This window comes from Rhincodon typus, chromosome 20 (genome assembly GCF_021869965.1).
Source record: "Rhincodon typus isolate 14 chromosome 20, sRhiTyp1.1, whole genome shotgun sequence".
Classification (NCBI taxonomy): Eukaryota; Metazoa; Chordata; class Chondrichthyes; order Orectolobiformes; family Rhincodontidae; genus Rhincodon; species Rhincodon typus.
Window position 1 is genome coordinate 38837638 of NC_063351.1, and position 15201 is coordinate 38852838.

At 40.2% G+C, this 15201-nt stretch overlaps 1 protein-coding gene across 1 annotated transcript; it reads right to left on the reverse strand.

The window, feature by feature from the left end:
* Positions 1-1265: 1265 nt before the first annotated feature.
* LOC109912689 (neurotensin receptor type 1-like) lies at positions 1266-11058 on the reverse strand. Its single transcript, XM_020512127.2, has 2 exons — positions 10152-11058; positions 1266-1852 (listed from the first exon to the last, which is right to left on the reverse strand). Exons 1-2 carry the CDS (start codon positions 11056-11058, stop codon positions 1266-1268), a joined length of 1494 nt encoding a protein of 497 aa, XP_020367716.2.
* Positions 11059-15201: the final 4143 nt, after the last annotated feature.

Consider the following 15201-nt stretch of genomic DNA (forward strand, 5'->3'; position numbering starts at 1 on the left):
TCATGATGTTATCGAATAGTAGAGGGGGCTTGAAGGACCAAACGACCCATTCCAGCTCCTAAGTCCTACACTCCTATGTATTAATTACATAGTGTTTAGTCTATATTGCTTTTAGTTCATTAACAATAGAAAAAAATCTTAAAACCTGGAATCTTGTCATATGAATCTTTCATTTGGCTGTTAGAAATTTAATTTTTTTTCAATGTTATTGGTCTCTAAGGAAGTCGTAACAAACAATATGGGCTGAACGTTTCAAGGACTGAATTGCAATCTCATGCAGATTGCCACACTGGTCCTTCAGCAAGGAGCGCTATGTTTCTGAGAGGAGATTCCACTGAGGGCTTCCTCTGAAATGTAGAACCATACTTCAATTCTGACAGTTCCGTTGTGGCATAGAATGGTTATAAGAAGGCCTATCATACCCTCTTTTTACAGTAGTCAGCTGTTATATTCTGAAATTTAAAGGTCCTGATGGCCACTTTGACAGGTGCTGTGAAACAACAAGTACATAAGGTAAGTATGATGTTCACGTGCTGTGAGGGTAGAGTGCCAGGGATAGGATGGTAGATTGGTAGCACGTAGGGTGCCATGTCAGTAGGGTGCCAGCTGGGGAGGGGTAGAATGCAGAAGAGTAAATGTAGAGAGCCATGTAAGTAAAGTAATAGCTGGGTAGTAGATAGGTTGCCAGGTGTGTAGGGGAGGGTGTCAGTGTACGAAGTGGCAAAGTGAGTAAGTGATGCACTATTTAGGGTAAGTCCGATAGCTGGGAGAAATTGGGGGTGGGGAAGTTGGTTGGGTCTGGTCTGGGGATATCAGTCAGTCAGAATCAGGGGATTGTAGTTCTAGTGTAGTTAAACATATTCAAGGTAAGTATGATGTCAATTTAATAATTACTCAGGAGTTAGACTATGTATTTATTAATTTAAGATTTCATGAGTAACTACTCAATTTCATCAGGACCCTCCAAAGTCTACAATTCAATTTCCTGGGCAATTCCTTCAGAGTGTTCTGCAAGGGGATTTCACAAGGTTCCTGTGTGCAACTCCCATCTACACTGGAATAACAAGTGTCTACCAATGGAAAATCTGAACCAATATAAAATGAATGAGAAGGAAAGAAAGCTATAGGCCTGAGACACCATGCAAAGTGAAAAGGTAATGGTCTTTTCATCACAGAAAGGCACTTCATAAGGCAGAAGTGCTAATATCTACATTACTAAAATACCTTTCACAGAGGGGAGCTGATCAGCCAGCCTCCTCATATCTCTAGGATTTGCTGGTCAGAGTCTCCCAAGGACGGGGGTCTACTGGCCCGAGAGTTTCCTGACGGAGGGGTTCTGCTGATCCCAAAAACTCAGAAAGAGGTTCTATTGGTCTGACATTTCTAGGAGAAGAGGTCTGCTGATGACTCTGTTCTAAGAGACCCCTCAAGGAAAGCAGTTCAAGACTTCTTCTCTGCTGCATATCAAATGAATCAGGAAGTTCTCCACTGCAGGAACTCAGAGTCCATGAGGACTTACATGTGAGTGGGGGCACTGTCAGCTGACTCCTAGCCCAGTTCTGGGAAAGGCTAATGCATGAAATATGCAGCTTGTGGCCATTCAGCGACTGACCAAACTGGGGGATTAAGGGTGCAAGGCTTTCCTTGCCAGCAGTCCGGAATGAAGAAGAGGAAATGCAGAAAAGGATTGGGTCAAGAGCACTGTTCACATACCATAATGGCAGTGACAAGTATGACTTCAGCCAGGTGTAGATAGTGTAAACACTTGCAGTCCAGTTTTCTGTGTAAATGTGCATCAGGGTGGCAGCAGTATCAGGAAAGTTACAAATGAAAAAGGCAATAATAACAGCTCCTGAAATGAGAAAAGACACAATCAGTATTCTGTTGAACAACATTCATCCATTGTATTTCAAAAGTGTCAACCTGTTTCATATGATGAGGAATCAGCTATTCCTCAGCAGCTGCATTATCACACTTCTAATGTGGCATTGATCTAATGCCGCTTGACTAATGCCACTTCCATTACTTTTGCATTATGCTGTGTCTTCATGCTTCCTATGCTGCATGGAGCCATTTAGTCTCCCATGACAACTGCATGGAAATACTCAGGAGATGGTGCCGGGTTACAGAAGCATACTTTCATATCAAACAAGTTATATTTTTCCTATTTAATTCATTTCATAAAGGAGTAATTGATTTTAAAAAGCCAGAAATTTGCATCTGTATTCCAGCAGCATCTTTGATGTGGATACTTTTTCTATGTTTTAAAGTAGCCTTAATAATTAGGAATGGCTCAGCAATCATTAGTAGAGATCTAATTAACAGCAAGCAGACACTTTTATAACAGCTTTTAAAAAATTCTTAAATTAATTCAGTTGGTGACCTGCTCATATCTCCGTAAAAGATTAGTCATTTGAGTGTATTTCATTATGTTACTGAACATTTTAAGGAGATCCATTTCAGGAGATTTGTACATTGTTTCCCCATCAATGCCCATGTCAGTCAAGCTGCTACAATCACCCACCTACAATCACAAGTTGTAACTACTACATAAATCTTGTTTAGGCTCAAAGGAGCAAGAGTAAGCCATTCAGCCCCTTGTTTGGCAATAAATTTGTGCAGAGAAATCTGTGGAGACATTTAGTCCTGGTGTCAACCACGGGTCATTGGGTATCACTCTCACCTCTGATACAGGAGGGTATTGGCTCAAATGCCACTTCAGGACTTGGGCACCAACATCAAGGTTGACAACTCAATGCAGGGTACCCTGGGGTTCTAAAAGAGATAGCTGCAGAGATAATAGAAGCAGTAGATATGGTTTGCCAATGCATAGTCCTAAGAGATTGGAATTTGGAATGAAAAGATACACTACTTTTCAAGAAAGGGGAGAAAAAACAGTGAACTTCAGGACGTTTGTCTAAAATCAGTTGCCAAGAAAATTCTGAAATCTATTATTAAGGAAGTTTGAACTATATTCTTAGAAAAGTATAGTATGATTAGAACAAATTAACGTAAAAAAAACAAAATCCTCTGACAAATTAGTTCAGAATTTTTGATCATATAATTAGTAGAGTTGATAAAGAATAGTCAGTGGATATATTATATCTGGATTTCCAAAAAGTACTCAATAAGATGACACACAAAATATGAATAGATATGGGCTCATGGAGTTGGTAGCAACATATTGGCATATGTAGAGAATTAGTTAATGGACAAGAAGCAAAAAGGGGGTCAAGGAGGACAAGGTCAGCAGATGCATGGAAACACCATCAGCTTCAAATTCCTCTCCAAGCTCACACCATCCTGACTTGGAACTATATCACTGTTGCTTCACTGTCACTGTGACAAAATCCTGGAACTCCCAGCCAGGGACCCAAGTTGATTCTGGCCTTGGGCAGCTGTCTGTGTGGAATTTACATGTTTTCTCTCTGTCTGCGTGGGTTTCCTCCAAGTGCTCCTGTTTCCTCCTGCAGTCCAAAGGCGTGTAGCTTAGGTGGATTGGCCATGCTAACTTGCTCCGTAGTGTCCAGGGATGTGCGGGCTTGGTGGATTAGCCATGGTAAATGTGGGGTTACGGGCCTAAAGTGGGGGTGCTAAGGCTGGGTCTAGGTGGAATGCTCTTTGGAGGGTTGGTGCAGACTTGATGGGCCAAATGGCCTCATTCCAAACTGTAGTGATTCAATTATTCTAAAATGGGGCATTATCAAATTGACAAGGTGTGACAAGTGGAGTGATGTAAATATCTGTATTGGGCACTCAAGTTTTTACTGTCTATATTAATGACTTGAAGATGTGAAGAGACAAGAGAGTAATATATTTAAGCTTGGTAATGATAACAAGCTAGAAAGAAAGTTAAGCCGTGAGGATGGTGCACAAAGGTTACGAAGTGATGTAGACAGGTTACGTGAGTCGGCAAACAAGACAGTGGAAGAATTGTAATGTAGATAAGGGTGAGAATATTCACGTTGGCCATAAGATGAGAAAATTGGAATATTTTTTAAAAGAAGCAAAGTGTTGATGTCCAAATGGACTTGGTGTGCTTGTGCAAGGAATATAAAGTTTGCACAAAATTAGGAAAGCAAATGATATGTTGTCCTGGTTGCAAGGCAAATGGTGTACCAGTATAAAGAAGTATTTCTACAGTTGTATAATTGCACCACATTTCATTTGATTTGATTTAATATTGTCACATGTACTGAGACACACTGAAAAGGATTGTATTGCGTGCTACCCAGGAAAAACATACCTTACATAAGTACAGAAGGATAATAGAACAGAATTCAGAATATAGTGTTACAGCTACAGAGAAAGTGCAGAGAAAGATTAACTCTCATATATGAGGGGTCCATTTATAAATCTGATAACAGCGGGAAAGAAGCTGTTCTTCAATCTGTTGTTACTTATTTTCAAACTTTTGTATCCTCTGCCCAATGGAAGAGGGTGGAAGAGAATATAACCTGGGTGGGAAGAGTCTTTGATTATGTTGGCTGCTTTCTCGAGGCAGTGGGAAGTGTAGATGAAGTCAGTGGAAGAAAGGCTGGTTTTCTTGATGGACTGGGCTGCATTCACAACTCTCTGTAATTTCTTGCCATATTTGGCACAGCAGTTGCCTTACCAAACTACGATGCATCCTGATAGGATTCTTTCTATGATGCAGCTATAAGTATTAATAAGAGTCATTATGAACATGCTGAATTTCTTTAGCCTTCTGAGGAAGTAGAGGTGTTGGTGTGCTTTCTTGACTGTAGTGTCGACCTGGATGAACCATGATAGATCTTCGGTGATATTTACTCCTGGGAACTTGAAGCTCTCGAACACCTGTACCTCAGCACCATTGATACAGACAGGGGCATGTCCTCCAATCCACTTCCTGAAGTCAATGACTAGCTCCTTTGTTTTGCTGACATTGAAGAAGAAATTGTTGTCTTTATGCCATGCACTAAGCTATCTCCTTCCTGTACTCTGTCTGTTTGTTGTCTGAGGTCCGACCCACTTAGGGTGGTGTCTTCTGCAAAATTGTAAATGGAGTCAGAGTTGAATTTGGCCACAGTCGTGACTGTATAAGGAATATAGTAAGGGGCTGAGTAGCAGCTATGTAGGGCACCAGTGTCAAGGATTATTGTGGAGGAGGTGGTGTTATCTATCCTTACTGATTGTGGTCTGTGAGTCAGGAAGTCAAGGATCCAGTTGCAGAGAAGGTGGAGAGTGCTAGGTCTCAGAGTCTGGAGATGAGTTTTGTTGGAATTATGGTGTTGAAGGCAGAGCTAAAGTCAATAAGTAGGAGTCTGACATGGGTATCCTTAATATTCAGATGTTACAGGGATGAGTGTAGGGCCAGGGAGATGGCGTCTGCCACAGAGCTATTGTGACCGTAGGCGCATTGTAGTGGACCAAGACAACCTGGGAACCTGGAGTTGATGTGCGCCGTTACTAACTTCTCAAAGCACATGTAGAGTACTGTTAAGTAAAGATATACTCTCATTGAAGGCTTTGAAGGTTCATTAAATTAATCCCTGAGATGTGAAGATTGTCCTGTGATGAGAGGCTGAGTAAATTGAGCATATTCTCTGGAGTATAGAAGAATGCGAGGCATTCTTATTGAAATGTACAAGATTCTGAAGGAACCTGATGGAACATACACTGAGAGATTGTTCTGCTGCTTGGGAGTCTAATTCCAGTGCACAGGCTCAGGATAAAGAACTAATCATTTAGTATGAAATGAGTATAAATTACTAGACACAAAGAATTGTGAAACTCTGGAACTCTGAGTGAAGGTTGTGAGTTCTCCATCATTGAATATATTTAAGGCTAGGATACACATATTTTGGTCTCTTAGGGAAACAAAGTATATGGGAAGTGGATAGGAAAGTTAAGTTGAATCCCAAGATCAGATGTGGTCATATTGAAGGACAGACCAAGCTCAATGGGCTGTTTAACCTACTCTTGCTTCTTTTTCTTCTGTTCTTGTGTTGTTCTAAGGGATCACTGTATTGTCAGAGATGCAAAATTCTGAAAGTGGTGTCTGTCTGTTCAGTGAATGTGAAAAAAACTTCAAGGTTCTTTTTCAAAAATAAGTATATGTTACTTATCTCCGGTACTTGATTAAAGGTGTATAATTTATATATATATATCAATATAATTTCTTATAGAGTTTAAATTTCAAAGTAGTGGCATATGTGTGTTGATCTACTTTTTTGGAAGGGATTTAATGATTAGCTGTGTCAGTCTTTTCAGAACGGTAATTTTAAACCAGCATATGTCAGTCAGTGGATGGCCAGAGGTCTCATGGATAATTAAAGGAAGTTTGTTTATATTCTGGGCTTTTATGAGTGGAGAAGCAAAAATAATTAAGCCTTTAGCTATGCAGAAGCTAGAATGAGCAATTTTTTTTTCTAATTTAGTGAAAAGCTTCTGAATTCAGCTCAAAGAAGAAAAAACTGAAGTCAGACCTGCCGTCTAGGAAAAGGAGTTTGTTCTGACCAGTTAAAGGCATAAGTTACCATAGTGTAAGAATTTCAGTTTATAAAAACTGGTTAGAAATCAGCATTTATTATTCATAGCTGAGAAACATTAAAATCTCAATTATGTGAGTCAAAGAAAAAGGCTTCGCAGGACCAGGACAGGAAAGAAGCAGTCAGGTCAACCTACAAATTTGATAAGGAAGGAAGTTTTTGATTAACTGTAAAGTGATGGTTTTGAGGAATAGATGGGACATTTATTTTGCTGGGTGTTTGAAATATTTAAACTGTGTTATATTTACATAGCTAAGTTTATTTTATTTTATTTTAAAATTTTTCTTGTGAAATACACTTGTTATGTTGTTAAAAACAATTCTGCAACTTCCTGTGTTAATGTATCAATGGCAAAAAATTGCCTCTATCAAGCCATATTTCTTATCCAATAGTAATATCACCTAGGATCATAACAAGTGTGCTTGCTGATATATATCCTTCACCCAACATCATTAAAAATAGACTATCTTGGGAAATGCTGAAAAAGATGTATTTTGTCTTGCACTCATCAGGAAGACACACAAGAATACAAATTTAAAAGGAAAATCAACATTTATACTGATGAGGGGATAGTTCTGATTGGTTGGCAAGTGGACTTTGATTGATAGAGGCATTATTATGGAGAATGCATTCTCTAGTGTGGATTTACAGTTAATAGCCAAGTTTTGTTTAATTTTTAACCAGACAGGTCACCTCTCATTAGTCAGAGCCAATTTGTTCTGATTGACCCTGTGAAATGAACTAGCAAGTTGCTCTCATCTATTTTGTTGAGTTTAAATGGGTACAGCGTGAAAATATGTTATTTCTGCCTTCAAAAAGCAGAGCCCTTTGTATTAACATATTAGCTTCAAGTAGACTCAAGTATACCACGCTACGAGCTCAACTGACTGTTAGTGTAAATTCCCACACATATTTTCAGCAATACTTATATATGTACTACCAAATGATTATTTGTACACAACCTTGTAATTGTTATCTTGCTGTTTGAAGGAACTTGTTGTAAGTAAATTAGCTGCTGTATTTCTTACATACAACAATGACTATACTTCAAAAGTGCTCCACTGACTGTGAGATAGCCAGTGGTTGTGAAAGGGACTATAGAAATGTAATCTCTTTTTCTCCTTTTTGAAGAAAGGTGTTGGATGAGTATTACTCAATTGTTTGTTGTCCACACTTCCCATCATAGATCACTGCAGAGCAGGGCTGTTCAATCATCTTGCATGGGGTGGAGAGGAATTTCCATTTTTCTCTCCCTGGTTGAGATAGGGTGGGATGGAGTAAGCAAATTTTAATAAAGATAAAATTCTCCACAGCTGTGAATGTGCATTTCAAAGGGAAAGAAGTCCACAACAATAAATTGAGTTTTAAAAATATTCATTCAGAGGATGTGGGTGTCTCTGGCTGGGCCAGTATTTATTGCCCATTCCTAGTTGCTTTGGTTGTAAGCTGCCCTCTTGAATTGCAATGCTACTTTGGAGATTCTTTTGGGATTTTGACCCAGCGACAGTGAAGGAACAGCAATATATTTCCAAGTCAAGATAGAAGGTGCTTTGCAGGGATCTTGCAGATGGTGGTGCTCCCATTTATCTGCTGCCCTTGACTTTCTTTGGAAGGTGCTGTTTAAGGAGCCTTGGTGAATTTTTGCGCTGCATCTTGGAGATCATATACACTGCAGCTACCGAGCATCGATGATGGAGGGAGTGAAGGTTGTGGATGTGGAGTCAATCAAGCGAACGCATTGTTCTGGATGATGTCAAGCTTCTTGAGTATTGCTGGAGCTGCACTCATATGGGCAAGTGGGGAGCATTCCATCATACTCCTTAAGAGTGGACAGTTTTTGGGGAGTCAGGAGGTGAGTTATTTAATTATATGAATAATCGATAATAAAGATATTAAGTAGTGCCAGCAGCAGATTGTGTTGTGGTATTGTCACTGTGCATATAGGTTCAGACTCTTAGGATGTTGGTCCAAGTCCCACCACAGTAATTGGTGAAATGAGTTTTATAAATATTGCGATTTTTAAAAAAAAGTAGCCTAATGATTAATTAATAAAACCATTTTTTTTTAGCCTTTGTGGTTAAGAAACAGAGTTAGAAAGAGAAAAAGACTGGGTCCCAAGGAAGAATGGACAGATGGATTTGCTCGCTTATTCAATCACTTCCTTAGCCAGTAACTAAGCCAGTCACTCACTCATCCATTCGATCTTATGTCCAACTGTTCATTCACTCACTTGACCACTCACCAACTCAGTCACCCATCTACTCACTCATGGGTACACTCAATCACTCACCCATTGACTCACACACCCATTGACTCACACACCCATTCACTCACACACCCATTCACTCACACACCCATTCACTCGCCAAGCCACTCACCCACTTAGCCACTCATCCACTCGACTACACACCCACACAGTCACTCAGTCTGTTCTCCATTCACTCACTCACCCAGCCATTCAATCACCTGGCCACTCTTTCAGCCATCACTTACCCACTCAGCAACTCAGTCACCAAGTCATTCACTCAGCCAAATGATCACCCAGCCAAATAATTAGTAGTGAGACAATGGCTTAGTGGTATTATTGCAGGACTGTTAACCCAGAGATCCAGAAAATGTTCTGGGTTCAAATTTGGTGGAATTTGAATTCAATAAATATCTGGAATTAAGAGTCTAATGATGACTGTGAATCCATTGCCGATTGTTGGAAAACCCATCTGGTTCACTAATGTCCATTAGGGAAGGAAACTGCCATCCTTATCTGGTCAGGCCTACATGTGACTCCAGGCTCACAGCAATGTGGTTGACTCTTAACTGCCCTCTGGGCAATTAGGGATGAGCAATAAATGCTGTCTAGCCAGCGATGCCCTCATCCTGTGAATGAATAAAGAAAAAAAAACTAACTACTCAGCCACTCAATCACCTCGCCACCCTCTCACTTGGCCATTCACCCATATGGCCTCTCATCTACTCAACCACTCATCTACTTGGTCTCTCACCTATCCAAACTCTTACCCACCCTGCCACTTGACCAAAGGCTCCATGCATTGATGAAGGACTCCACAACAGACAACTTAGTGGCCCGGATGGTACCTGTTGGACAAGCCTGCTGTGGAGCACACTATGTTTGTGCAAATCTCATATATTACATAATGTCAACATTATGACATTGAATATCTGTATTCCTTCCAAGGTCTACATATCTTTCCTGAGGTTCAGTGACCAAACTAAACGTTGTTAACTCCCTATTTCACTTTCTCGCTTCAACTGCAGACCAATCTACATAATTTACTGTGTCTCCGAACTGCAACCTTCATATATAACTTCATTGTTTCATATAAATAATTGATAAATATGGGTTTATTTCATTCATTGTTGAGATGTGCGTGTCCCCTGCAAGGCCAACATTTACGCAGGCCATCCCAATTTTAATTTGATAAAGTGGAAAAGGGAGGTCCTGCGTACAAATCCATTTTCTCACATCCTGCCATTCAGAATGCAGCACATTATCTTAATTTTTGCCACCTATATCCCAACCAGTCCCAGCTGATCCATGTCATTAGGTTGACTTATCTATTATGTAATATATGAGCTTTGCCCTAATAATTGCAAAGAATAATAATGAAAACATTTACTCACCCATCAGTTGAAGGGCCTTTCTTTCTGTTCCAGGCAAATTTCCAGAACTGGTGAAGGGGTTTGAGCATTGACCTCTCCATGGATAGGTTAATCCCATCTCTTCCCGCTGCCGACTATTCACACTCAAATGTCGAAATATTAACAGGTGAAAAATGATGATCGTAGTGAGTGGAACTAAGAAGCATAGGATACTTCTCATTTGGATCATTGTCTTGTAGATGGCAAATGGCTCTTGCTCAGACATCTCACACACAGTGGAATAGAAAACAGCTTTATCCTTGGAAGTGGCAGTATAGTCCAGAATACAGGCAGCTGATTGCCCATAAACAATGGCAAATGGTACAGCTGAGATAGCTGAGAAGACCCAGATAACTGCCAATAGATAAACCATTCGAGATTGTCGTAGACTAGTGATTGACCACATTGGATGGCAAATGGCAATATAACGCTCAGCTGTAAAGGCAATGATAGTCCAGCTAGTTGTAGCACAGTAGATCTGTCGGACCATGAAGTAGAGTTTGCAGACAGGGTTACTGAGCACCCAGGGGTAGTACTGCCAATAGTACCTGTACACAGTCACAGGTACGGTCAATAGGAGCAGCAGATCAGCCAGTGCCAGACTGAGGAGGTAAAAGCGAATGGCACTGATTTTCATCCGTCCATTCTTCAGTAGTGTCAAAATGCTTAAACCATTTGCAAATACACCAAAGAGAAAAAGTAAGACATAAAATACAGTGACTGGAATTTTTACATAGCCTGGTTCTTGTTGCTTGGATCCAATCAACAGATGTTGTTGATTTAGTGAATATTTATTGTGTTCAATTGCATCATTTGGGTTTGATTCATTATTGAAGGACTTAATGTGTATCATGCAAGGATCCATATGATTAGCCATAGACCAATTCATTTCACTATACTACTGTTGTATTTAAAGTCTATTGGAATGTAATTTTTAATCCAATAAAATCAATGAAGTGCAGTTGGTATGATGCAAATCAGTGTCATGACATGGGAACTTCAAGGTCATTCATTATGATTTCCACAAGTGATGATCTGTTTTATCAATTAACACTGCAACATTGGTACAAAAATATTTAGTGGAAAATCAAAATAATATTGTGATAAATTGAGCGGAGTTGAGAGATTTGCTTAAATTGTAAGTGACTTATCTGTACCAATTTAATTCCAAAATCAAAAGATCATGTTTCCTTTTATGTGTAGACGCACAGCAATTTGAATTGACTTCTTTCTCTCATAATTTAATCAGGATCATTGTGTTTGATTTGGATCACTGAAGTCCAGGGCGGTCCAATACATCTGCCATCACATGTCATGTGCAGCTATCTCTCCATAGATTGTTCCACATGATCCTCAAGTGAATATTCCTTTGGTAGCAGGCAGAGCAGATTATCAATAAATGAGTCTAAGACTTTTGGATATTTCCCCTTCGGAATAAGCAGCAGCTGCTAAAGGAAAAAACAGTTAATAGATTAGACAGTGCATGAGATATTTTGCTGTGTACAATTTTGTGTATATGTGTGTGTGTTCATGAAAATCTGTGCACAGTGTGTCTTTACGTTAAGGTTATAGATTAGAGCTCATTCCAGTTCTATGGTCCAACTATCGGATAACAGATTAACCATGATCTTATTAAGTGGTAATACAGTCTTAAAGGAATCCCCGGGACCTGATCAGGTGTACCCAAGAACTCTGTGGGAAGCTAGGAAAGTGATTGCTGGGCTCCTTGCTGAGATACTTGTATCATTGATAGCCACAGGTGAGGTGTTGTAAGACTGGAGGTTGGCTAATGTGGTGCCATTATTTATGGAAGGTCATAAGGAAAAGCCAGGGAACTATAGACCAGTGAGCCAGACATCAGTGCTGGGCAAGGTGTTGGAGGAGATCTTGAGGGACAGGGTTTACATGCAATTGGAAGGGCAAGGACTGATTAGGGCCAGTCAAAATGGCTTTGAGCATGGGAAATTGTTACTCACTAACTTAATTGAGTTTTTTGAAGAAGTAGCGAAGGAGATTAACGAAGGCCGAGCGGTAGACGTGATCTATATGGACTTCAGTAAGGCGCTTGACAAGGCTCTGCAGGTAGACTGGTTAGCAAGGTTAGATCACATGGAATACAGGGAGAATTAGTCATTTGGAGACAGAACTGACTTGAAGAAAGGAGACAGAGGGTGGTGTTGGAGGGTTGCTTTTCAGACTGGAGGCCTGTGACCAGTGGTGCGCCACACGGATCAGTGCTGTGTCCACTGCTTATCATCATTTATATAAATGATTTGGATATGAACATAGGAAGTATGGTTAATAAATTTACAGATGACACCAAATTTGGTGGTGTAGTGAACAGCGAAGAAGGTTACCTCAGAGTACAACAGGATTTTGATCAGATGGACCAATGGGCCGAGGAGTGGCAGATGGAGTTTAATTTGGATAAATGAGAGGTGCTGCATTTTGGAAAGGCAAATCATGGCAGGACATATACAGTTAATGGTAAAGTCCTGGGGAGCGTTGCTGAACAAAGAGACCTTGGAGTGCAGGTTCATAGTTCTTCGGAAGTAGAGTTGCAGGTAGACTGGATAGTGAAGAAGGCGTTTGGTATGCTTGCCATTGGTCATTGCATTGAGTATAGGAGTTGGGAGGTCATGTTGCAGCCTAACAGGACATTAGTTAGGCCACTATTGCAATACTGCATGCAATTCTGGTCTCCCTGCTATAGGAAGGATGTTGTGAAACTTGAAAAGGTTCAGAAAAGATTTACAAGGATGTTGCCAGGGTTGGAGGGTTTGAGCTGTATGGAGATGCTGAATAAGCTGAGGCTATTTTCTCTGGAGTGGCTGAACGTTGACCTTATAGAAGTTTACAATATTATGAGGGGCATAGATAGTGTGAATAACCGAGGTCTTTTCCCCAGGATAGCAGAACCAAAACTAGACAGGATAGGTTTAAGATGAGAGAGGAAAGATTTAAAAGGGACCTCGGGGCAACTTTTTCATGCAGAGGATTGTATGTGTATGGAATGAGCTGTGAGATGAAGTGGTGGAGGCTGGTACAATTACAAAATTTAAAAGGCATTTGGATGGGTATATGAATAGGAAGGGTTTAGCGGGATATGGGCCAAATGAGACTAAATTAATTTAGGATATCTGGTCGGCATGGACTTGTTGGACTAAAGGGTCCATCTCCATGCTGTACAGTTCTATAATTCTATGACTGATTGGCCTGCAATTGCTCCTAATTCATATGTTCATAAGAGCCCTTCTGCTGAATAAATGCCGAGGAAATGGTAAAGTTTATATGGAGAATTGCATTTTTTTATTGTTTCATTGGTTTACCAGAAAACTGAAGTGACAACAAAATACCAGGAGTAACAAAGCTAAAGTGTTCGTTCACCATTACTAATTAAACAGAAAATATCAATTCACCAATACTAATTAAATCCATCTACCATCACTCCTGAGTTCACTAAAATTATGGCTCCTAGTCTGTTAATGCCCTGATTTTAAAATTCTGACCACAAAATTGTTGCAGTGCAGAAGGAAGCCATTTGGCCCATCTCATGACTTTCCTCCAATACTGGAGAAAGATAAATTACTTCTTTTTTGGTTTTTTTTTTAACAGGCTCTTCCTTCAGAAAGAAAATAGTAAAGAATTATACATTAATTCTCTAATTCAATTTTGAAAATCAAACATGCAGATGCAATGTCTGTTCCCTGCTGCATTCTGACCGTCCTCGCTGATGCCTTGTCCTAAATGTGAACTATGTTCTCTCCCATGATGTGATGATTTTTTTTTCAAGGTACAAGGTTGTAGGGGCAAACTTCATCAATAATTGGCAGCTTTACACTCTTCTAGGAATTCTAAAGTGTCGTGCTCTGCACAGCAGTATAACTTGAAACTTTGTCGTAAAAGCTTTTGGCACCCCACAGTCCACATGACCTGTGTTGCTCTTAGGTGCTGTAAAATGATTAGATTATCCAGGGATAATACACAGTTGCTGAATACAACAAGTATCTGGTTTGTCAATTTCTGTAACCTTACTGAGACATTTATTTTAAAGTGAAGGAGTGGTATCTTACTTTGGAATAGGCCTTCTTTGGTAATATGAAGTGCAGAATTCTCTCACACTCGTGGTCATGGGACTTGCCGGTATTTTGTTGAAAGATTGGTTTTGTTGAGTTCCAAAATGGCCACCTTGTCTATATAATTTTTAATGTGTATAATTGTGCAGGAGTCTGTCCTGATCTCAGCACTCACATTCCAATGGTAAATGTGGCATGGTTTTGATCTGTCTAGCTTGGGGAACAGTGCAATGGGAGAGCTCCAGCTGCACAGGCTATGCTCAATTATTTAATTGTTGATCACGTCCTGAATTCTCTGCTTGACATAGTGATTTTGATTTATTGGTGGGGTTTCTTCTTATTGGACCCACCTCAGTGATGTGAGTGGAAGTCTTTAAAATTCCTAAGCAAAGGGTTTAAATCCTCCCACTGCTCTCTGATCAGGAATGTTAACTGGGCTTTTGAGTTTACAATTCCGGTGTGTGCCAGCCTGGAAGCTAGAGGTCAGCTGGGGACTCCTCAGTTTCTCCTTCTCAACTGACCCCTCCTGGCTACTCTCAGATGGTACATCCTCTGGCAGAACCTCACTGGTTAATTCTGTTTTATCTGCACTACAACTTCTCTTGTGGCATTCACATCTGCAGTAGGACTTCAAGATCACCTGTCCTGTTCAGTTACTTTGGGGGCGTGTTGGTCCCAACCTGTCCTATAACCTTTCAGATGCTACTGCTCTCAGATGGCTCTGCATCTGTTCCTGTAATGGCCTTTGAATCTTCTACCAGATGAGGCACTGACTTCACTATCTGCATGCCTGTTTGAGAAATTCCTGTTCTCCTTCTAAGGTCAGAAATTTAGCTTTGGCTAGCCAGAACTCTTGCTCATTCAGCAGGGACACTACCTTCTTTCTTTCAAAATCTTTAGGCCTAGTTAGGGATTTGTGAATGTCCCTATTTTGTCCCAATTCTTTGAGACATTCA